The sequence below is a fragment of the Anopheles coustani genome, chromosome 3 (genome assembly GCF_943734705.1).
Source record: "Anopheles coustani chromosome 3, idAnoCousDA_361_x.2, whole genome shotgun sequence".
In the NCBI taxonomy this organism is placed as follows: Eukaryota; Metazoa; Arthropoda; class Insecta; order Diptera; family Culicidae; genus Anopheles; species Anopheles coustani.
Genome location: NC_071288.1, coordinates 53,175,095 through 53,200,080, shown reverse-complemented (window position 1 = coordinate 53,200,080; position 24,986 = coordinate 53,175,095). Strand labels below are relative to the sequence as shown.

At 43.5% G+C, this 24,986-nt stretch overlaps 1 protein-coding gene and 5 non-coding genes across 6 annotated transcripts; 1 reads left to right on the top strand and 5 right to left on the bottom strand.

Moving 5' to 3' along the window:
• The first annotated feature begins 4,183 nt into the window (after positions 1–4,183).
• On the top strand, positions 4,184–4,266 carry Trnal-cag (transfer RNA leucine (anticodon CAG)). The gene has a single exon. It is a non-coding gene; the product is annotated as a tRNA-Leu (tRNA).
• A 4,896-nt stretch (positions 4,267–9,162) lies between these two features.
• On the bottom strand, positions 9,163–9,245 carry Trnal-cag (transfer RNA leucine (anticodon CAG)). The gene has a single exon. It is a non-coding gene; the product is annotated as a tRNA-Leu (tRNA).
• A 708-nt stretch (positions 9,246–9,953) lies between these two features.
• Trnal-cag (transfer RNA leucine (anticodon CAG)) lies at positions 9,954–10,036 on the bottom strand. Its single transcript has one exon. It is a non-coding gene; the product is annotated as a tRNA-Leu (tRNA).
• An 894-nt stretch (positions 10,037–10,930) lies between these two features.
• On the bottom strand, positions 10,931–11,013 carry Trnal-cag (transfer RNA leucine (anticodon CAG)). Its single transcript has one exon. It is a non-coding gene; the product is annotated as a tRNA-Leu (tRNA).
• A 793-nt stretch (positions 11,014–11,806) lies between these two features.
• Trnal-cag (transfer RNA leucine (anticodon CAG)) lies at positions 11,807–11,889 on the bottom strand. The gene has a single exon. It is a non-coding gene; the product is annotated as a tRNA-Leu (tRNA).
• A 3,962-nt stretch (positions 11,890–15,851) lies between these two features.
• Positions 15,852–19,340, bottom strand: LOC131258434 (ras-associated and pleckstrin homology domains-containing protein 1). The gene is made up of 3 exons (XM_058259755.1): positions 18,475–19,340; positions 18,027–18,399; positions 15,852–17,953 (listed from the first exon to the last, which is right to left on the bottom strand). Exons 1-3 carry the CDS (start codon positions 19,323–19,325, stop codon positions 15,950–15,952), a joined length of 3,228 nt encoding a protein of 1,075 aa, XP_058115738.1. The 5' UTR covers positions 19,326–19,340; the 3' UTR covers positions 15,852–15,949.
• Positions 19,341–24,986: the final 5,646 nt, after the last annotated feature.

Here is a 24,986-nt window from a genome sequence, read left to right as displayed (position 1 = left end):
TTATTTTTATTATGATGTAGTTACATACGGATTTTTCCCGCTACTCTCCATGCCGCCGGGGGAACTTGGGAGACAATTTTTGGCCGGCTCCCATTCGCCGGAAAACTGACCATTGGTCAACCGGCACATGCTGGAAGGGTTATGACACTTGGCCTCTTCCATCTCCCGAAGAAAAAAAGGAGCAGCGAAGGGAAAGCGAAGACATTCGGTATGATCCGGAACGGACCGAGAGGGTCATCCGTTAGAAGGTTTAAAAGGTCGGCCAACACTTTCCCGGGGCCTCCTTAGGTTGGTCAGTTGGTATCCCTCGTCGAAGTTGAACTCGGGGTTGGAAGGGCTCGACGGTGACCTTTTTATTTGATTATTATTTTTTTGTGTGTGACTGACCAATTTTTGAACCGAGCAAAAATAAAGGAACCTTTCGTGCCCGTAAGGCAGTCATCCCAATACCGTTGGCAACCGGGTGGAGGAGAAGGGAAAAGGTCTGTTCCGATCGCAACCGAAATGCAGCAATCTTATGCAAATGTAATTCGTTGCACAGTGGTCATCGTACCCGAAAGATGACCAGGTCAACCGGGGCAGGTCAAGTTCCCGTGGCCCTAATGTTGTCCGAATTAAATCGGTGCTTTCCTAATTATTATTACCATTCAGCCGAGCGACAACTCACTTGAACCCTCTCGTAATCTTTTAAACCGAGTGAGTGAATTTGGTCCCGGAAGGCCAGAAAGGTCGCACACGGGACGAAAAGGCTGACCGGCGGTCAAGCAGACGGTTAGTTTGTATCCATTTTCCGGTTGCGTTATGCTCATGTCTTACAAGCGATAAAACTTGTTTGATTATAGTTTCTACCGACCGGACGGTGGGATCTGATTTTAAGAAAACCGTGTTCAGATCGGACACTTTGGATGATCGAGGAAAGCGGTCGGCAAACCGGTAGTGGCAGTAGCAGCAGTGGAACTGATTTATCACCCCGCCTCGTGGGTAAGGGGCCAACAGTTTTCTTGACCTCTGCCTCTCGGTGTCCGTTCGCAAGCTGACCCCGAGGGACAGGATAATGAAAAACGCGTACCAGTTCAAAGCAACTGGCAAGACGGTTTTATTGATGGCGATTGTATGAACTGCGAATAATTAAAACTATCCCAACTGACCCGTTAACGCATCTTGTCGCGTACGGATAAATCAAACGGAATAAGAAATCACAAGGAGGGTAGTTGAACTTAGTGTAACGAACATCTAGAACACCTGGAACAATCCGTTTGATCTATCTTTTATTTTTCTTCCACATTTTTGGGCAGTTAAATTTCAAGACTAAAAACCAGTATCCCAAATCACTAAAGATAAAAGTATCTGATAATTGAATAAGAAAGAATCCAAAATTTTGATTATTTATTAAATACATCTAACAATGGTGCTTGTACAATAACGCAAATATAAAAGAGGGATATACAAATTTGTTTACTCCAAGCCACATCAACAAATCTTAACTTTAGAAATTCACCATTTTAACGAGTACAGCGAGAACACTCATACAATTTTAAGAAAACGAATACAATTAAAAATATGTATGCATATGGAACAACAAGAGGTAGCTTAATTGCTCAGTAATTTAATTATGACTATTATGGAATAACTTCCAAACTGTACTCCAACATTTGAGCATGTAAATCGAAAAACTATGCTTGTTGTACTAAATTCACTCACATTTCATTAGTTTTGGATAATATTGAATTAATTTAAATATTTATAATTAACTAATACCGTTGGTCCCCGCAGTACGCGATACTCGATATACGCGAATTCGCAATACGCGATTTTTTAAAACTGACAGCTTATAGCGTTGCTCGAGTTCTGATTAGTCAATTTTACTTTGTTTTGGTAGAATGAAGTTTTTAATATGCATTTTTTAACAGAGATATAACTATGCAATATAAAAAATGGAACACTTATTAGTTATTTGGATAAAAGATATGTTAAATAAGCTGTTCCCTCTCAGTGTCAACTCTTCAATATGAGGTATAAACGATATGGCAGAGGAAATCCGCAATACGCGAAAATTCGATATACGCTATTGCGTTCGGTCCCAAACATTCGCGTACTGCGGGGACCAACTGTATTTTGAAATTAGACTTATTTTTTTAATTTCTACACCTATGTACACCTCAGGCTTCTGGCATATCTTTCTACATCAACCGGGAAGTTTGACATCAAATATCATATGATTTTTCACCGGAGTGTGTTGGACAGAGGTCTAGTGGTGGGAAAACTGAATCCATTATAAGATCCGGATCTTCGAACCCGAATCCCAATCCGTCATATCATGCGTGCTTATCAAACTTGCCGATTTTTCATATCATTTGTTATAGTAACAATTAGACAATCAATGGTTGCATTGCTCTAAAAGCTAAATCGTTTCTGTGAATGGCCAGGACCATCAAGATCGTTATCGCTATCCGCTCCCAGGGGGAGCTGTTTCATTTCAGCTCCCTCGGAACTACCCACCACTATGCGCCAATTTGAGAGAGAAAAGAGAACTGAGAAATCGGCAAAATCTCTCTCTCGCGGAGAGAATCACGAGTCGGGAAAATTCGAAAATGGGTTTTCCAGGAAAACTTCCAGGAAGATTATTAGAACTATAAAACACATAAAATAAGCATAATTTTTCAGTGAATAAAAAATGTGAATTTTAATGCATACTTAGATAGCTACTCTACATTATCATACCCAGTTTATCGTAATATGATAGGTACAATTAATGCAACGATTAATTTTGTGGTGACCCTAAGTGGGCCAAAATTGGCTCGTACTTTACCCTAGTTTTATTCAGAATCCGGTAAAAATGTAAAACAGGTCCTGGTCTGAATCATTGTCCCTCCGTGGGCTAAATGGGTTTGGTTGGGTAGAACAACTCGGATAATCGACATTATACTGTATTTCTTTGTAAACATAGGTTCCAGGAATTTTTCTAGAGCCTTACTTGGAAATCGCGCAAAAAACTCAATCTATGTCCAATAATCCATTCTACCCAGCGTTCGATTTGAGTAAACTGAAATCAATTACATTGTCTCTAGATCGACTCGTTATGTGACTAATTCGGCTAATCATTGTGAATCGATTCAAATAGTTTAGGATCAAGTCAGAATCGAATCGAATCAAGTCCCAAACAAATCAAATCTGATTCGAATTCCAAACCATCGGTATCATGTGGAGTGCGTGTAGACTTAGACTACTAATTTGTATTTCTGTTTCCAAATAATCTCCTAGCGAACATGAAGAAGCACATGTTTAAGTTTCTATGTATTGTTCTCGATTTACTTCGTTTTTACACTCCAGCAGCATCAACAGCACAAACAACCGCCAAAACAATAGCCGGAGTCAAAGCAGCCCGTATGTTGTTAATTCAGTGTTGTTAATTTGCAGCTGAGTGTTTGGGATTTTATTTGATTTCACCTTTCCCAATATTTTTAGTAGATCTTACAGTGACCGGCATGTTAAAGTATTTCATCGCAGCTAGCAGGTTTTTGACTGTTGGTCAATGTTTTTGTTCCAATTCAGGTAAATAAAGTGTGATCATATGCCGTTGGCGTACAACTTTCAAATGTAACCAACCAAACTGCCTCTCTGGCAAAACTCATTTGAACAGCAAATGAAAAACCGTACGATCGCTAAATCTCGCAAAACCGATATCTGTATGAATTATCACAATTAAACAAAATGAATTTAAGAAGAATAAGAAGAAGTGTGATCATTTTTTTGTATGTTGTTTTGCATATATTTTAAAAGATTCACTAATTAAATTTAGTAAATTTGAGAAAAACTAAAATAAAAATATATATTGAAAAACATAACAGCACAAGATAGAGTGCCCACTTCAAAATATAGCGTAAAATAGTATCCTGCTATTTGAGGAATTAAATCACGTAAGCAGCATACGCAACAATAGCTTCATTTATGTGGGACAAAGTTTTCTACGAAGAAATTCAATTTTTACATTGTCAAACAGATTTTCGTTAGAACTGCCCTAGAACCACCCTAAAGACCATATTTGTTGCAGTAACGTGCAATGATCCATCACATGTGTTTTAAACGGCCACATCTACGCCAGTTTATATTCTAGTGCTCTTAGATGAAAGCAAAAGTACGCTCAGCTTGGTGCGTGCGGCTATTTCCCCCTCCTCTCGCAACAGTCAGGATGGCCGAGCGGTCTAAGGCGCTACGTTCAGGTCGTAGTCTTCTCTGAAGGCGTGGGTTCGAATCCCACTTCTGACAAATTAACTTTTTTCATATGTAATCACATTTGATCTTTTTTTTCTCGATTTCATTGTTGCTACAATTCTGCTACACGTATATGTATACACTAGCACTTACTTCCTTTTTTTCCATTGCAGTCCCACATGTACCACAATAATCCATAAATAAACACTACAACCCATTTTTATTGGTCATAATCAAGAATTATCTAAAAAGGAGAAGAAACGTAATCTAATATAAATAATCGCTAATCGCAGGTAGGATGCAAGATAGCGCATCGCGCCCGCACAACCGAGATGGGGAGTGTAACGCTTTTCGCGTCATTGTGAGAGCAAACGTGCACCAAACGAGCGAAGCGAAAGCAAGCGAACGGCGCACGCCGAGAGTCACAGTCAGAGGCGCGCAACCCGAACTCCACGCTGATCACACTCATCGGTTGTAAGCAAACAACGCTGCAGTGGTGCACGAGCACTGCCTCCGCTCTCACAGCGAATCGTTTCGCTCTGCTTTGAGACATTCGGTCTCTGAAAGGGCGGATGAACAGAAACGGTGGAAACCGCCAAAGGTGCAAACACAGTGGAACTGCACGTCGGGATAAAAGTTTGAACTAAAAGTTTGTATTCATTTGAAAATAAATATGTTGTTTTATACTACAAGACAAAACAAAGAAATGGGTCTAAAATTTGTATCCCCTACGATCACCGAGCAGTATTCAAAACAAATAAAATACACATTCAATTTCTTTTCTGCAGTTTTCCAACAGTTGCCCCATAGTGTAGCCGTCCTGGCATGCGCATGCGTATCACCGGTAGACCCGCTTGGACACCCGGCCATGCGCACCCAGGCACTTATACACCTGCTTAACGCGTTTGGCTCCAACTTTTCGTTGCGGTTTCGCATAAACTAAAAGTTATAGACAGATGGTTTCTTCTACAAAGTTATTTGTAAAGAAGATCGCTTTTATTTGAAATGTTGTTTGCAAAAATCTGTCAATCGGTTCAAAAGTTGCAAAATTACGAGATACTCCACATTTTTGCCAATTTTCCAAAGGGTTAAAGGACAATTTTTACAAACGACATTTCAAACGAAAGATCGCTTCAAGGCAACTCGGATTGTGCAAAACCATCTTTCTATCGTTTTCAGTTTAAGAGAGCTAGCTTAAGCTAGAGCTAGCTTTAGTGTAGCTTACCGACCAGAACATTACGTTTCAGTACCGTTTGTGATGGTATACATCATGTGATGGTATGAGAATGTTTCGAGTATGTTGTGCATTTTCCTAAAATAAATTAAGATTCACGATAATTTTCAAGAATTTGGGAGTTGAACAAAATAAATTTACGCGCCACGGGGATGATTACTGTGCAGTGCTCTATTCATAGATTTATGTTAAGCTAAATACATTCTTCGGCCTGTTTGAGACAGCATAATCAAAAAAAATCAAAATAGAAAACCTATTAAACAAAATCGCATACAAAACAAAACAAAAGTTTCTATACAACCTCTGACACAAAAAATGGCCAAAACACAACCACGAACTATCTTCTGCGGGGTAACTTGAAACGACGTTTGAAACAATTCGAAAAGTAACGTTAAACCGCCAACTGGGTGTGAAAATTACTTTATAAAACCGAAAATATTTGGGCATGTCTTTTCATCTTTCATGTCAATTCATTTGCGCAGTATTAGGGCTATGGAAAATGATATGCTTTTCTTCATGAAAGCAGTGAAGAACTCTTTCTATTCCTTATGTTTCCCCTGTGTGATATTTTTGCTTTGTTATTTTGTAGGCAACGTTCCTAAAAATTATTCTATTTTATCGCCGCAGTATATTACATACGTTTCTGAAAAGGTTAACATGCAAACAAACTGCTTTCTATTGCATTGAGTTTAGTTTTGTTTAAATTGTAACTGATAATGTACGTACGAAACACCACAAAAATTTGACATTTTAAAAATCGTTCTGTTTTATCACCGCAGCATGTTGCAAAATGCTGCAAAAAAATATTAATATGTAAACAAAACGAGTTTGATTTCATTGTGCTTAGTTTAAGACAAAAATTGAAACCAATGATGTACCGTTCACCGCTAACATTTAAAAACCAAGAATCTTACCAACTTTCAATCAGCTAATACGGCCTATTCATTGTTCTGCATCAAAAGCATCAATGGAAAGGTTGAACGCGAAGGCTTAATCGTTCCTTTTTTTTAACTGGAAGGTTACTTGAACTGGCCAAATAGTTCATAAAAACGGACAAAATAAGCAGATATAGTAAAGGGGAAGCGTCGATCAAGGTCAGCTGCCCGAAGCAGCGCAAATGCTCTACTCCATTTCCGAATCCGAAGGTCATACTTAAAAGCACAATGTATTCCAAGAATTAAGCTAAAAACAACTGATCGTGTTTTCTATGGAAGAACTGAAGCACATGTCAACAACCATATTTTACTCGGTCATGGCTAAAGTTCTGACCATCTCCGGAAAGGTTGGTTAACAAACCATTAACAAAGTTATGTTGCAGTGAAAATGTTTGCAATAAACTTTGCTGCAATCCATTAAGAAAGTAGATCTGTTCCTCTTAATGCATACATAAGTATCCCTGTATTAATCTGGGTATAGAAAAATTATTGACATGAAACACAGTCAACATGTTTGCTACAAGTATGTTCGGGTATTGTTTTTACTCTCGACCATCTGCATTTTTCATACGGTATTGGTTAAAATCGATCATATTCACACCAATAGCACTGCATCATCGACAATAGTGAGACAGTTTTCGACTCCACTTGCCCTCATGTAACCTCACACCTGATCTTGGGATTTTTACAAATGCCTTTTACAAATGCCTTTTCAAATCTTCAAGACAAGCTACTTCGTGCAAGTAACGTATTTCTCTATCTTTTAGTTTATGAGAACCCGGAACTAAACGATGTAGCTAACACCCCAGAAAACAGACGCGTGTGCAATAGTATTTCTGAATGCTATGCAACATACCAGGAGTGTGCCGTTCTTCAAGTACGTTACGAGTGAAGCTCGGAAATGATGCAAAACCCTTCCAGATCATTGATTGACATTGATCACCACCAACCAGCGAATCAGCGTATTTCACATATCCAAAAACTTTCGCAAAGTAAAATTAGCTTTTCGAAATGATTTATTATTTTGGGGGATCAAGATGATGGAATATAACTTAGCTCTGCTATTCAAAATAGTTACAGATTTGGTAATTAATCATGTGTGCTGTGCGTTCTTGGACAATTCATAGTAAAAAGCATAAGCAGCAATGGATAGCTTGGTTACAACCATAGACAGTGCTGTGAAAACGTCAGGTGTAACAGAAGTCGACGCAAAAATTATTGCACAAAATAGCTTAATAGTTCATTTCTTTTTGCTGGAAGGTTGCTGGAACCTGGCAAAATAATTGAGAATATTTAAGAAATGGTATTGTTTTGGAGGTCGACATAAAATCACCGAAACAGCTCATAGCTTTGGTGTTCTGATACTCTTATGTACTCACGAAAAATCCAGTAAAGGCGATTATCCTTCATGCTGTCATATTACTCTGAAGGACAATCAACCCTTTTTTTTCTGTCAATCACTTCTATACAATCTTTGAAGGCGCAATATATTCCGATAATTTTGACACCGGAAAAAAATGGAACAGCAGTTGATTGGGTGTGGTCAAAAAATGAACTTAAAACATCAATGATTCCATTGGATATGGCTAACATGATCAAACAAAAACATTGAATAACAAAAACACCTGGGCAGCACCAAGGACATTCATTCAAGTTCAGATTTTGAAGACGAACCCTCAACCAACGGAACAAAATTTAGAATGTTTGCTTAGATCATCCTCCACGGCGTGTTTATTAGTCGATTTCTATGAACGGAAACATAGTTAAAACATTGGTCAACTAAAGCAATAGATCAGTCATACACAATATTGAATTAAAGTAATAGAAGACAAACACTGAAGCATGTGAATGAAACAGGAAATTTTAACTTTTAAAGTACAGTTTTTCGTACTAACGTAATCGAACAGTAGTATTCGAAGTCAACTATCGAATGACTAAAGTCTTGGACCTTCAACAATGACTTCGGTTGAAAAATAGTCCATTTAGTTAGCAGGATAACTTTGGTCTGTTGAACCAAAAGATGTCTAGAAGCCTCTCGGCGACATTCGCTTTCCCCCTTCAGATGATCGTCGCGTGCCACAACGTCCGTAAAAAGAAATTATTGTCCTTCCGACACCCTCCCATCCTAGCCCTACCTTATTGGTGCACATGCGGGATAGGAACAAAGGGTCAGAGAGGTCGCCTTCGAGAACGATCATATAAAAAAATAGTCCATTTAGTGGTCCATCCACTTAAAAAAGATGAGCATGAAATAAAGTAAAGATGAGATTTACAAGATTTGTCCAGAATTTTAGGACTATCCAACAACTGTATTTTCTATACAGTATTGGTTAATGTCGAGCATTTTCACGTTAGAGGCTGTGTATCGTCGACAGTTTAACCATGCACATATCAAAACAACGATCGGTTGGTTCGAAACTACCGAGAAAGGGTTAACGACATTTAAACTATTTAAACTAATAGCCGTCAATTGTAAAACAGATTTTTGACTATATGTACATGAACCCATGTAACCTGGCTGTTTGAAGTAAGCAAATCCTGGCCAAACCGCTTGACTTATTTAACAAACAATTATAATAATGCCAAGAAACCACACTGGCACAAAAACATATGATCTGAAAACAATCCACAAACATTACTCTTGGAAATTGCAGGAATTTCAGAATTCACGTACAACCGGTAGGTTCTACCGGGCCTTAGCTAGTAAGTATAAAAGAGTGTGTGGTGTATAACACATTTGGGATCGCCCAACAGCTACCCAAGCAAACAAAAAAGCGTAGATGTCAGAAGTGGGATTCGAACCCACGCCTTCAGAGAAGACTACGACCTGAACGTAGCGCCTTAGACCGCTCGGCCATCCTGACTTGTTGATTGGTCCGGGTTTAAACGCGTACAGGTTTTCATTGCGAACATAAACATCATCCTGGAATTGCAATCTTTCGCGATTTTAGGGCACGCATTGACGACCAATTCCCCCAACAGTGCTTCTCAATGCAAGGTATTGTCACAGTTAATATCTTGGTAAATTTACTTTACAATTAACATAACCATGAAAAAAACATATAGAAGCGAAACAGACAAATTGTGGAAATTAACGTATATCTGTAAATATTTTGAGTACTTTTGCCCAATGAAAATTGTAAAAATGCTGTCATAGCTTAGAAAACAACTTAGTTTTCAATTTAAATAAGGACTTACTAAATGGCTATAAAATATGTGTTTCAACTAAAATAGGGTACTTCCATTAAAAATTATGAAATGAAATCAAATACCATGTGGCTTCCAATTAGTTAAAAAAATAGAGAACCGGTTAGGTACGGTTCTCTCGGATTGTGTAAGTAACCAAAATAAGTAAGTGGTTTTATACGCTTGTAAGTAACCACAATAAGTAAGTTGTTTAATTATTATTTACAACTAGAACACATAAAAACATTTGCAGTTGGGCTCGCCGGGTCAGATATGATATGCGCAGTTCATCGAAATGCAATACAAAAAAGTTAAGGGGTTTCTTTACCCTATCAATTGATACTGATAATCTTCTGACAGGGTAAATATGTCTCTTATCTATTGTTTGTCAGAAGTGGGATTCGAACCCACGCCTTCAGAGAAGACTACGACCTGAACGTAGCGCCTTAGACCGCTCGGCCATCCTGACATATCTATTGTTTCCTGTTCATTCGCGATCGGACCGCGGATCCCGAATATTCGGCGCAGATAAACTGGCAAAACGTGAAAATCACGTATGGCTGCGTATGACAAAAATAGAATCGCGTTTATCACCTAGATACTCCTAGACAAAATACTTTGATTTCAGGACATTTCCGCAAACTAATACACGATCACAGTGTATGACAATTTTTCGCCGATCGCATTTTATATCTTCTATAATTTACCAACATCATGCAAAGAAACTCACATTAGTTTTTTTTCTGTGCGAATACTGTCCTCAGAAATTTTGTATCACACCGTATATCGTTTAGGTGATGCTTAAGCGAATTGTTTTAAAAAATGGTTGAATGTAAATCATCATCTCGATGTCCTTCACTGTCCATGTTTATAAAATATACTAAAAGACGATTTTTATCTTGCATCAAACTCCTTAAGAATAATCATCCGTATTATGGATATTGAGTATAGTAATTAATTAAACTAAAAAACTAAGTTTCATAGAAATGCAATGCAATTACGGAAATATCTTTTTCTGAAATATAACCTTCTGTGATTAGGATATTTTGAACAGCAATTGTTTAAGCAAAAGAACGATGGTTTTCACAGAGATGCAAAACAATTACGAAAACAATATCTATTATTATACCCTATTTTATAACATAGAAAATAATGGTATTTGTAAGTATAATAACATATAAAAATAACATGCAGCATAAAGTTGATGTTGATTCTGACACACTTACACTTTGTTTGCCTTTTTCGAAGAATTTCACTCACTTTCGAAACTACTATGTATGTACGCAATCTGCCAGCCAACCACCCAACCATTAATAAACATTTCTCACAACAATTAACATGAATGATTTTTAAATAAAATCATTGTCAGAAGTGGGATTCGAACCCACGCCTTCAGAGAAGACTACGACCTGAACGTAGCGCCTTAGACCGCTCGGCCATCCTGACATGTCTATTGTTTCTTGTTCGTTCACGATCGGACCACGGGATCGCGTATTCGACGCAGATAATCTGGTAACAAATGAAAATCTAATGATCAAAATAGAACTTCGTTTACCGATTACCTGCCCATGAAAATTAGGTATCGCCCCCCATAACATTTTTGTGATGCACACGAGCATTGTTTTAAAATAACACTTGAATGTTAATTACCATTTCGATGTCCTCCGCTGTCCATGTTTGTAGAACAGACCAACTAACGATTTTTATCTTGGAATTAAATTCTGAAGAATAAATATCTGAGAGATTCATCGAGAAACAATGCAATTGCGGTAACGATTTTAAATTCTGAAGATTAAACAGATGTAAATTTTTCATAGAGATGATATGCAATAATGGAAATAGTTGAACTCTAAGAAACAAACATCTGTAAGTTTGATATTTTGTATACTAATTTTTTAACAAAAAAATTGTTACCACAGATATGCAACAATTAAGTGAAAGAAAAGTTTTCGCAGAAATGGAAAAGCAATTACACCCCATTTGGTAAAATTAGAGCGTAACGATATTTGTGTATCTAAATAGGACACACAACAACAAGTTAATTTTATTGTATTTTTATACAATTAATCTGAAAGTGTGTCAAGATTTGACGTCGCTTTGTTCGAAGAATTTCACAAACGTTCTTTATAATTAAGCCCATTCAAATCATTTACACACACAGTAGCAAATCTTGCCGCCCATCACAACACATTACACTTATCTTGCAACACATATCATGAATGAATTTTAATAAAATCAATGTCAGAAGTGGGATTCGAACCCACGCCTTCAGAGAAGACTACGACCTGAACGTAGCGCCTTAGACCGCTCGGCCATCCTGACTTGTACTAATTTTGTTCATAGATACTAACACCGTAAGCCAATATTACAAAGATCACCGTCGATCGTCGTCGATCATCATGACTAAGAATACTTGACATATCCGAAGCACTGCTGACATATCAAACAATCTGAGAAGTAGAATCCCATTTGGGTGTTACATAAATATTATAAATAGCGTATTTCAACTATGACCTATTCATTTCCCACGACCCAAACAGAGTGATATAGAAACATGAACGGTAAAAAAGAGCATAAATAAATCAGTTTCAATTTTTAAATGGCAGCATCTTTATTCTTTACATAGTGCACACCTTCATCTGGATTGCAAGGCTAGATCCTTATTTTATATGTTTCAAAGTTTGGTTTTATTTCCATCGTTTTTTTTCGCCTCTTCCATGTCGCTCTCAACTCCCTCCATCATATCACTTATCCTTTCTTATTTGTTATAGCAGCAAAAATTCGTAAAATATCGCTCACTTTCTTTCTAAACGTATACAAACGAAATACGAAGTAAAACACTTATTCAAGATCGCATATGTTAGGCGAGGGAATAAAAGCTATGCCGGGATGCAGGAACACGAAGCAAAACCATTAGTCGGACATTGTGTGTCGGCTATTGTTTAAAAAAAAAAAAATGAACGCCGACAATCTATTATCCACAACTAAAATCTCCATCGTCGTTGAGGTTCGCATTTCAGTCGTAATATAAGCATCGAATAAGCAATACACTGTTGATTTTTTAAATACATTTGATTAGTTGTCCCCACCATATCTACCATATTGCCAGCAGTACTGCTAGGTTGGGTTTTTTTTTTCCTATGTTAGCGGCGAATTTGAATGAACTAAAGTTAATTTGTGTGTAGACGGCTTCGTTACATTGTGTTTCCCTCCGTTTATTCAAATGTCTGCGAGTTCCTGTAGGCTAAATCTGAGTAGAGATAATTCATGGTTTAATTTTACTTTCAACGCAATCTCTGCATCTGCCCACTAGAGTAGATCGTGTTTATTTGCTTCATAAGCAGCTGTTGAAATACACTTACAAAAGCTATAATGATCGTACCTTTATGAGTGTGAGATTGCTAACTGATTGGTCATTTGGTTAAATGGTTTCTGTTTCACGTGTTGAACTGAAGAAGAACCCTTATGAATTCTTTATCAATTGCCATGCGAAGCTCATTATACTTTTTGAAATTTCTAGGTAAACTGTAAAGAGTAGACTTTAAAGATCACTCAATACCAAATTGATTTCCAAACAGCTAATGGTTGTATCAGTTTCATTTCAATTTCACGATAACAAATAAAAACTAGTCTGGTTAGTAAAAGCCCTATCTTTAACTATAAGCAATAGACAATACCACGGTGTCCACCGAATGGTAGCTGAAGCGAAAGTACAAACGAAACGAAATCTACTTTAAGGTATGCATCGGTCATAATCCGTCGTCCTTCATAGTTTTCTTTTAGTATTGTAGTTAAATTTTATTTTAAATTGAAAGCACCTTTTGCGTATTCCTACTATCTTACCTATGAACTGCGAATCGTTCGCCTTGCCCATTTTAATATACCACCGCGTCAGTTGATTTACTTTGTATAATTCTTTTTATCGTCCAATACGTGGACAGTATAAAACGTTTCGTCAAAAACGAAAACACAAAAACCAACCATGCACATTCTTTTCGGGCGTTCCTCCTACCATATGAAGCCATGCACACGTGTGTCTTTTGTTTATCTCGATTGGAAGAACCCGGACTTCCGATGCCGAACAGCTGGTGCCCATTGCCCCTACCCTCTTTGCGCCCTACATTTACAGATGTAAAACTGCGATATCCCTTTTTTTGTAAAATTATTGTATCATTCAATAATGGTGTATATAATCAATAATCGTAGTCCGTACGTTTTACTCTGTGGCGTTTATTTATTAATCATCACGATTCGTTTCCACTTTTCTTTTTTTATCGAACCCGACCGCAAAATCCACCGATTTCTTCGTCCGCGCGATATAGTTCCGCTCCATTCCGATTGCACCGCATTCTGGTTGGGTTATCGCGCTTCCGATAATCCTTTGCCTTCACATGGCTTTTATTCTCTCTAAAACTTCCGCTCGCATTCCGAACCTCGAGTAAACCCCCGTGTTTTGCCCCGTGTGCCTGTGCAACCTTGGCAGTAGTCACCGGTCACCGTAAATATTAACCTCGAAAAACAAACACTTTCCAAAAGGTTCTACGACGACAACACATAAACAACACACACATATACCGCCCATTTTATATGACCGGAAGTTTTGTTAACGAAAAGCCGGATGACTGATAAGCTCGAAGCATACCAGCAAAAGGTTCGGTGATTAATGGCGAATGATTCCGATTAGGCGATCAGTTTTTGCCTTCCACCCACTTCGATCTTCGAACCAAAGCTGGATTTCGAGTACGATTTTCCACCAAATTTTATTACGCTTTCCGCACGCCCTCCGTTGGGATCGTACGTTCCTTCACAAAATGAACGAGAAACATGTAAGTGCAAAAAATATCCTTGATATAGTATGCTTTCGAAACATAACTTACACCGGCGGCATACTGTCTACGCTAAATGATGAAGAAGCACATAGTAAGATGACATTTCGGTCCGTTTTATTTTACGACACTATGGTAATCTATATTTATATTGTATATATGCGGCTCTAAAACTACGCATCAGCCCATGGCACTTCGTCCTCTGTCCCATATGTCGTATGAGACTTTTTGTTGTCGTTATTATCGTTGCGATTGATGAGACGAACATCCCCCTAACGGTGGCCCATAGGCAGAGCTAACAGGGCGAAACAGACCCTGCATATACACTCCACCCGAGGGCCAGCGGGATCGGATTGCGCAAATTTTAGATTTGCTTTGATTCTTCCTTTGCGATCCCAAAAGAAAAAAAAAACATGGACAGCTAGAGTCTCAGTTCGCTCGTGTGAGCGCTTTCAGGCAGGCTTGCTTGCTAGCTTGCTGGCTTGTAATCATTACTTTCCATTCGATTCTCAGTCTCACACCACGGTCTCGAAGAACGAGCCCACCTTGGTCGGTTGGATGCGGTTGATACGGCTACACCGACGCCGCGCATTGCTACTTCCTTACAATAACAAATTAAGCAAATAATGCTTCTCAAAACTGTACAAAGTGGGATTCGTTTCCCTTGGCCATTCGGCAAACAACCCATTTTTCTCTGCCATTTGCACGCTAGCATCGTTTTCGTTTTTTTTCTTGGGAACGTTTTTCAAACAAACAAAACACATATTTTATTTATCGTCTACCTTAACTCCTACTCGCTGAATCCTTACAGTAGATCCCTTTTGCACCCAATCGTTCGCTTTGGGCGATGGTTAGAAAGTTTAAATAAATTATTATTAAACGACTTTCTGCTCCGCTCAAACTCGATTTGAATCGAACCGAAATTCGATTTATGTTGCGCCTTCGATTTTTCCACCAAACAGGCAAACTTTTCGTCGCCATTTTGTTTTTTGCTTTGCTACTAATCACAATGATGGTTTAAATCGCTCTCTTCTCCTCCTCTCAATTTCGATTTTTCGCATGTTTGTATTTTATGGTTTTTAAATCTATTTTAATTCGATTAGATTTTTGCTTTCTCCTACAGTGCAGCCTTAGTATCAAGTTTTCTGCTCCTCTTATAAACACGATATCTTTTCTTTTCCTAAGCAGACTTTTTTTTATACGTTTTCCGTTCCGTTTTCCTTATGCAGCCTTATTGGGTAAGTGATTATTCGTTTTTGAATAAATCCCCGTGGAGAGTTATTCGCCTCAAGTTAGTCGAGTAAGGAAATCAAAAAAAACACGTGAACATTTGCGACCAGTTATGTGCTTGTGTTTCTCCGATGTTTCTCCGGATCCCGTTTATCTAGGCCACTTCTGCGAAGCTACTATCTACGTTTTTTTGTATAGAAGACTCTCTCGCTGACGTGTTTCACCTGGTACGCCATACAACTTACTCACGGGTTTCAGTCCTTTGGCTATGGTGATGCCGACACCGGCACACCGTTGTTCGGTGTAACCGTTTCCGGTTGCCGCTGCTACTGGAGGTAGTGATGATTGAGCAGCTGGTGCTGGTGCTGGTGCTGGTGATGGAGATGATGTTGCGGCGGCGATGCAGCCGATACCGAGCTGCCACTACTGCTGCCGCCAGTGGTGGTAAGCTGTGTCTTTTCGCTGCGCTTCGGTGGAGGTGGAGGTGGCCTCTTCTTGGCGCTCCCGGTGGACGGCAACAAATGCTGCGCGGCCGGGACGGCGATGTTCGGCACGATCGGATAGTTCGGCTCCATGCCCATGTTGCTGCCAAGGTTCTCGTACAGCCCATCGGCCGGCCCCGTTCCGTAGTGCTCCTGCACCCAGTTGCTAACGTTTGCCGTCTCGCGGTAGTACGGTGTGGCAGACGAGTACAGATCGTTGGCAGCACCGTGGATGTCCCGGAAGCCAAGCACCTCATGCGGAGTTGTCGCCGGTTCGAGCTTACACTTTTGTGCCACCTGCCACTTTTTGTTCATCACTCGCTGGAGATCTTTGAGGAAATCTCGCGGTGGATTGGCACTCGATTCGCTGAGACGCTTCGGGGAGGTGTAGGTGGTCGAGAGGCGAGTCGCTTCGGCACGCGGTGGTGGTGCCGGTGGTCCGACGCTGTACGACGCACAAACACGCCTCGGTGATGGTGGCACCTCCTGTATTTCGTCCTCGAAGCAAACTTTCCGACGCAACAGGACGGGAGATTCGGCGAAGGAGACACTCTTAGCCGGCAGCGGTGTGGGTGTCGTCGGGCCATCCGCAGCATCGGCACCGTTGTACGGCGGAGGAGCTTTGTATGGTGGTGCCTTCAGGGCGGAAGGTTTCAACGTTTTCGAGTAGATCGGTTCCGTCTTGAGGATGGTGGTCGGCGTTGGGCTCGGTAACGTGTGGCTGTGGTGATGATGCGGATGATGTGGGTGTGGGTGTTGCTGTAGCTGATGATGATTTAGCATCATGATGGACTGCGCCACGGATGGCATCGGTGCGCAACGGGCAGCATTTGTGGGTGGTACCGGTGCACCAACCGAAGAAGATGGCACTGTCGAGCCCTGGGAACAGGTGGCCGCTCCCTGCCCGGACGGTGGTGGCGGCGGAGGTAATTGCACGGATGCCAGTGACAGTTGAGATCCACTGAAAGAGTTGTCGAGCTCGTTCGGAGGTGGTGGCGGAGGAAGCGAATCGAGCGAAAGCGTTGACCCGGTAAAGTCTGCACCCATCGTTGCCGGGTCATCCGCCGGTGGTGGCGGAGGCGGCGGTAGAGAGAACGTAGAATCCGTCATACAGGATGGAATAGGTTCGACGACCACGACCGTCGGTGATCCTCCCTGCTGCACTCCGTTGGCCAAAGGTGTTCCACTACTCAGGATCGTCGTTGGCGGTTCAAAGTTAACCGGAGTGTTCAGCACACTGCCAACCGGTGTGGGTGTTGATGCGGACGAACTCATGCTTTCAATCGACCCACGGTTCGCATTCGGTACCGGACGACGCTTGAGCGTGCCACTGCCAGTGCTTTCCTCACTTCGCCGCCGGCTGTGACGCCTCGTAAGGGTTCCACCTTCCCCGATCGAACCACTCATGCTGCCCACCGGTGACTCCTTGTGCCGCGATGTCGTCTCACCAACTTCCTTCAGCTGGCGCGTCATCGAGGTAAGTGGAAGATTTGGTTTCATCGACGGTTTCCGCTTGATCGTTCCCGTCGGGAACTCCGAATCGAATCCGTTGTTCTCATCCGACAGACAGCCGCTCGAGCTCGACGAGGATGCCCGCGAAAGCCGCCCGTTGCCATTGCTGGCCCCATTGGCATTACCGGTGCCGACACTACCGACACCAGGCTGAGGAACTAAAAGATGATTGCTGCCGCTTCCGCTACTGTTGCTACTACTCGTGCTGCACTGCGACGGCACGGACGAAACGATGCTACCGATCGAGCTGCTACGGGCCGAGCTAAGTTTATCCAATTCTTCCCGCGCCAAATCGTCCAGCAAGGAACGGTGATTATCGAAAAGTTTCTTACCATACTGTGGAAAAACGAAGTGTCAGATTAGATAATCTCTTCACGCTCATAGCCGTCTTCTCCCCGCCTTCCCTTACCTTCATCACCCGTATGGCAGTAACCCAGTTATCGAGTGAAGTCGCATCCTCCGCGCAAAGCATTTTCACCGAACGAATCCCCTTCACGCCGGGCGGCACCTTCGGGCAACGTAACGCAAACGTGTAATCCGTCGGGGCTTTGTGCTTCTTCTTCCAACCCAACCCGCGGTAGACCTCGTGGCCAGCGAACAGTGCCAGGCAGAGCAGATCCTTTGCGGACCGTGTTTTCTCCTTCGGGTAGTAGTGAAGACCGGACGCGCGCAGTACAAAGTGGTACTTCTTCCAACCCTTTTTCGCATCATTCTTCATATACAGCGGCCCTTCCAGTGCGATCTGGTTTCCGCTGGTGAAAAATTCTTCCAAAAGCATCGCTCTAAGAAGGAAAAAAATTAACATTTGATTAGAGGAAAACATAAGCAATATCCGAGTGGCTTACGACTGTGCTTACCTGGTGTGTTCGTCATGTTCGCTGCCCGGTGCCATCTGCGTGCCGGGCAGGAACGCTTCCGGCGTCTTGAAGAGCGCCACCTTGTCCGGTCGCTGCAGGAACAGCACCCGGTTCTTTGAGTCGCGATTCCACAGCATCAGATTGTCGACCAGCATCTCGTGATCCTCGAACAGCCGCTCCATCTGATGCTCGGGCAGGTGCTCGACGATGGCCCACGTCGGTTCCATCTGGACGTGGTTTTTGTCGGCCAGCAGGCGCGTCACGTGCCCGCAGCTCATCGTTTCGTCCACCAGCAGCGACTTCGAGGCTCCGTCCGCCGAGAACGCCTTTACGAACAGCCGTCGCACCGAGGCCTGCTCGAGCTTCTGAAGGGCGAGATGGATTTTGGCCTGCTTGCCTCCGTCGAGATTCTGCTGGCCTCCACCGGATACTACGTTACCGACTCCCTGGCCACCTGCTGCTGCCGCCGCCGCCCCCTGTAGATGCTTCAGATGCGAACTGCTGACGCTGCTCGAAGCTGACGATTCGCTGGACATCAGCGACACCGTGTCGCTGAACGCGGAATCATTGTCCGGACTATCGGTACGGGGCTCCCGGTGCAAACTGATGCTGCCCCCACCGACCCCTCCACCCATGCCGCTGGCGATGCTGCCGCCGCTGCAGAGTGTATCGTTCGTGACGCTGCTGCAGCCACTCTCCGACGAGAGCGTCGTGTTCGTGGCGGCCGATATCGTCGAGTTCGTACGGCTGTGGCTGCGCCCATGGCGCAGATCGCCCCGCTCCTCCAGTATGCTCAGCTCGCCCAGTATGGCGTCCAGCTCGGCCTCTTGCGTTTCCTCCAGGTTCGCCATCGAGAACCGGTACGAGTCGGTGCGCTCCGACGATGTGTTACTCTTCGGCCGAAGGCGTGCCCCCCCGGTGGTTGTCGTTGTCGCTGTGGCCGGGTTTACGTGCGTTGCTCCCGGTGTGCCGCTTATATCAAAACTCTGTGCGGATAAAACGAGAAGGAAAGAGAAACAACAGTTCTATCAGTCAGTTCCGGTTCGTTGGGTTTTATGACGGGCAGACCCGCCGTTTGCGGTTAGACCGTAGAGAACCGAGGAATGGCGACCGCCTTAATTAAATCCAACTGGCTCAAAAAAGCTTTTCCCTTATTAACAATTTAAACTCAACCAAAGGCACACGTTAAATTCATCTGCTGTCCGAAATTAAAACTCGAAAACTTGAACCGCCACTTCGTTTTGAGCGTATATTCTCTTCTTGGGCCCGGTAGCAAGTAGGCTCTGGTTTTATGATAAGATTTCGATGTGCACAACAGCGGAACCGTTTCCGTTCACTGGGCTTCGCAAAACGTTGAACAATAAACACGATCTGGATTCGGCAAAGTGCAACTCGGGCAAAGAAGGCACCCAAGAACAAACTAACTAACGCGCGTGTTTTAATTGCCAAAGCAGACGATGGTTTTGGTTGATAGCAGAAGTAAAACCGAGCTTAAATCCGGAGATTACTTGGCCTTTCATCGCTGCGAACTTCCGCACCAATTCTGAACTGTCACGCACGACTTCACAGCGCCAGTGGGAGAGTGTACTAAACTCGGCGGACCGTTGTTCGTTACTAAGCGGACTAGCGTTCTGACAGCGATGTGCCAGATGGATGCCATCCAAAATCCACCGCCTACTATTATTATGATCACACAGACGATGGAAACCGGGTGAATATTCTGAGACAAAAGAAAATCACAGCAGATCGGATCGAAAAGCATTTGCCTATTCTTTCACTGAGCATTAGTCACCACTGTTGGGCCAGTGTTTTACAGCGGTATGGTTTACGACGGCACAGTCCATCAGAAGTTCTAAGAAATCAAACGAAACCACACAATGGCACAAACCGGGGAGGAAAAGTCATTTTCCAAGACTCCGCGCTAGCCGTGACCACTCGCGCTGCCATGAATTCTTATTGTGCAACCCTTACCACTCTCTGCTCGCTGTTTTCTACCCCCACGGTAGACGCTTCTTCTCCCGGTCGATGCTCCTAATGCTGCACTGCGCCGTTTGTTTGTTTGTGGGAAAACACGTTTCCCTGCACACACACCCCAGAGCGCTTGATCTACTTCGGTCGCGAAAATATGGCTTTTCCTTCCGAGAAATCCCGTTATTACTCACGCTCGTCGGCGGCGGTAGCACGGTCCCGTAAAACGTTCGCCAGACACCCAACGCAGACCATTTTCATTGAGAAATAATTCGATAAATAAACCCACACACACACACGCTCACACACATGCACAAACGTGCGTAGCGACGCATACGCATTGGTTTACTACAGGAATTCACGGGATCCAGTTGCATCATACCGCAATTGACGCGAAGAAACCCGAGTAGTAGTGGGCAGGAAGGGAAAAGCAAGATGGCATCTGGATCTGGAGCTTGAATGGCAGAAGAAAAACAATTGATCTTCGGTACAAAAATAAACTTCTTCGGAAACTGGACGGTACTACCGAGGAACTGGGAGTTAAGGAAAAAAAATCTGGAACATGATCAGATAAAGTTGCTGACCACATTCACCCAGAACAGTCTATGCAGGCATCTCGGAATTACTCACGGGAAAACAAAAACACTTCGCGTTTTGCACCTTCGAGTCACTGGTTTCGCGGGAGACACATTAGCAGAACGACGGAAGACTTCCGTCGAGGATGCCAAAGAAAATCTGCAGACCACGGTAATTATCCCAACGAGAACGGCAGGTATTCGTGGTGTATCCATGATGCTTGCTTGCTTTACGGCATCAATTAGCCAATTAGCTCCAACACACCAAACGAACACACATTTTATTTTTATCTCAACTCACCTCCCAAACAAACTGGCAGACACATGGATTGAGTTGTGAAGTCGGCAAACACGGCCACCACCATGGCCAATGGCGTGAAATGTGAGGGTGCGTTGAAAGAAACCTGGACCTTAGCACAGTGGAGTGACTAATCGCAGCACCGAGGTGTCGGGTAGTACACCCATTTGGAACGTGTCGTCGTTTGGACGCACTACAATTTGGACGTTGTTTAGATGAGGGCAGGAAAAACACAGAAATGGAAACACCGCAGCAAGCGTTGGCGTCCTCCAAAGGCAACTGTTTTCCCCGGCTGTTCGGTAGCGAGCAGTCACCGTTTACGTGTGTTCCCTTCGCATTTTTCCAGGGCAAGAAACCAGCAGGGTGCGGTGACGACACGGGAGGTAGCTGCCATTTTTGGCGCATGCGTTCTACCGGGATTGAAACGTTCCCGACAAGTTTGCCGAACGACAAGGCTCGGGAGGTTCGGGTTTTGCTGCAACAAAACCACCCCGCGGAGTGGTTCTCTTTTTGACGGGTCGAGAGTTTTGACAGCTCCGCACAAGTTCTAGGTTAAGTTTCGGCCAGTTCCCGTACGTCGATAAGGGAGGCGCTGCAAAGGGAAAACAGCATTTCGCATGGTGCACCATGCATATTGCACGCGAACCTAACTCTGTTTGACAGTTGACAGTTGCGGCTCGCCTCCTGCCATCGCGTCGTACCACAAATGGCGTTCGGCGACTAGTTTTACCGCAGAGCTAGTTTTTCACACACGCACAAACAGCCCGAAACCCAGGATGCCCTTGGAATGCATGTTGTGTAGTAGACAGCACATGTGAAAACATTCCACCCGACCGCGTGCTGATCGTGACGTCAATTCGTAAGAAAACATCATTCACAAACGTAAACTCCGATGATTCATACACCGCATGAATGGCGAAGGGAGTCTGTGTACGGATCCGGAACGGAAGATCAAATGGCGCTAGCGGGGTGGGAGAGGGGGGACGAGATGATGTGAGCGTGTGGAGCGGAACCAAGGGTACGAAACCGGTTGGAGGTATGTGGCCTTTCGTGGGTCGTACCGGCACAGGTGATTGTGCAAAAATGTAGCGCAAATTAGCAGACACCCGTGCGTTTGTAGCGTAGTGAGTAATCGTCGTAACACGATCGATATGCTCCGCCCGGGAGGGTGAGGAAGCTCCCACCCCCCAAAATGGCGTCCACGGAGGGAATGGTATATGGCGTGGATGAACTTCGCAGAATACCAATCGTGCCGGGTGTGTTATGCAACGATCGGACGATTTGTGTCACGAGCGGTACCGTGATTTCCATAATCTCTCGCCTCACCCCACCGCGGCACCCCTAACGGATGGGCTTCTTGAAGGGGGTGTGTGCGGGCAAGAGGGTGAGCAGAAACGTCTAGAAACACTGCGTCTAATGACGACGCTGACGGCGACGACGAAGTCTACGCTGCAGCTTAATTGTACACAATTAGATTAGACAGTGAGAGGACAGCGACTCTACGGCTTTCTATTCATGTTATCCCGTCGGCATCGACTGCATTACGGCAACAAAGTTGCCTCACGAAGCACTTCGCCACCCCCAGCTGTTGCTGCAATGCTGCGTGTAAGTATGTAGGAGCATAAATGGAGTTGCAGGAAAAAAAGTCAAAACCAAAAGCTTAACGTCGAACTTAACAATAGTTTCCTCACCGAACCTAACCGTCATTCGAAAGGATTCAAAAATCTGGCGCTGACCTACTTCGGCAGCAGTCTGGCGTTCTTTGTTGTGTTTACTTCACCGAGAAAAGAAACCATAGAAATTTACGAGAGCAAAAACATAGCAATCCCTACTAATGCGTTCATTAGCCTATGGACGCTTTCCACCGTCGCTTCCACCCGCGTTCTTCGTACGCCAACGTTGCACACTACGAACAAAAGTGGAAAGGAAGGAATTGTACTTAAAGGACAATCAGCTGCACTTTAAAATGCATTACGTGTGGAAGCACACATTTTAAACCGCACTGGATTAATGGACCCGGGGCAAAAGGATAACCTATTCACACTCCACAAGAGATGATAAGACGGGCTATTCCGTCCGTTGCCACCATTGTTACGTACGCGACGAGATAAAAAGCAAGTATTAAAACATTAGAGAGCCTTCCGTTTTTCGTGACGAGTCGAATCGTAACGGTGCAAGAAAGACTTTCCCATTCCAAACGAAACGTTGAACAACAGAACCCGGGCAGCATAGGGACGACTCTGTCGGCCATTGTGTGTGTGTGTGTGTGTGTGTGTGTTTTGTTGGTGTGCTCCCCACGAAAAAGTGGTTACTATTCATCATTCAAAAAATCATTTACATACCCGCTCGCCCGCGTTTGAAAAGGGCTTGGAGGTAGAACCATGATAATAAAAAAATACAACACCCCCTAAAATGGAAGAAACGAAACCAAACAAAGAAGGAAAATAAAGACAATTCCACCCAGAAAACTTCAAACACATCAGAGTTTGTATCAAACTTCACCCTAGCTAAGGCTGGAGCATCCATGGGGTAGCAAGGCTTCCCTTACCAACCATTGTGTGCAACTTATTCCCACCCAATGTCTGCTTCTCGGCACTGAACGAAACTTCGAGTTGTCGTACGTCTCCGGATGATTAAAGCGCTAATCCCAATCCTCTTTCAGAACATTCGAAGGCATCCCGTCGACGCACAACACAATGGTGGTACAAGTGCTCGGCTCGTTCCACGCCGGAACAAATGTTTATAGCAGTGCCAAAGGCAGTATCTGCAATTTGAGTGCGCACCGGAACGAGCAGAGGATACCAAAAGAAAGCGTCAGTGGAGTGGAGACTGTTCGCCGTCAAATGTGCATTAAAATTAAATGTCTTCTTCCTGACACCCACGACACAATCCAGCAAACGATACGCTGCGGGTGGGAGGTGGTACACTGAGCACTGACACACCTCTGGCCGGTGGGGAGCTGGTGGTGGGACGTTAGTAGCGAGATGAACACGATGCGTTCGTGTGCTCCGAAAGCGGCAGGCCAACGTTTTCGTGCGTACATCCGTTAATGTCATCGTCGCTGTCATCGCCCTGTGCTCGGAAGCGATGCAATGAACCGATACGCAGGAGGACGGAGCAAACGGAGGAAGGAGGGGACGGGAACGGGACATTTAATAATAATGGAAAGAAGCCAGTAAGCTATGCACAGCGACCAGACCCACGGAAACGGTAACTTCCGCCGGTAGCGAAACGGAAGAATACTGATTAGAACGGGTGGATGAAGTACAATTCAATAGCTCAACTGATTCAATATGCAGCGTTAGAGTTTGGGCTCGTCGTTGGTGTTTAGAAAATAGGCGTCCCCTTCTCGTCTAGCCATCCATCGGGCAGCCAATAAATCGTCGGAGTCCCATAAATCAAAGCGTAGGCAACGGTAGGCTCCAGCAGAAACATTTCACAGTTTATGCTGGCTGGAAAAGATCGTAAACGATCGCTAGTAGTTGGTTTGAAACATTTGGGAGCTCCTTTTCGGGTCGGTCGAACTACCGAATCGCTTTTTACGATGCCATCACACCCGTTAACACCGCCCGGGAAGATCTATCCGGTCGGTGCGAACGTGGAGAGGTCTACGTTGTTACTCTATTCAACAAACGTTGTTGACCACTTCTCTTAGTGCCACCGAGTTGATG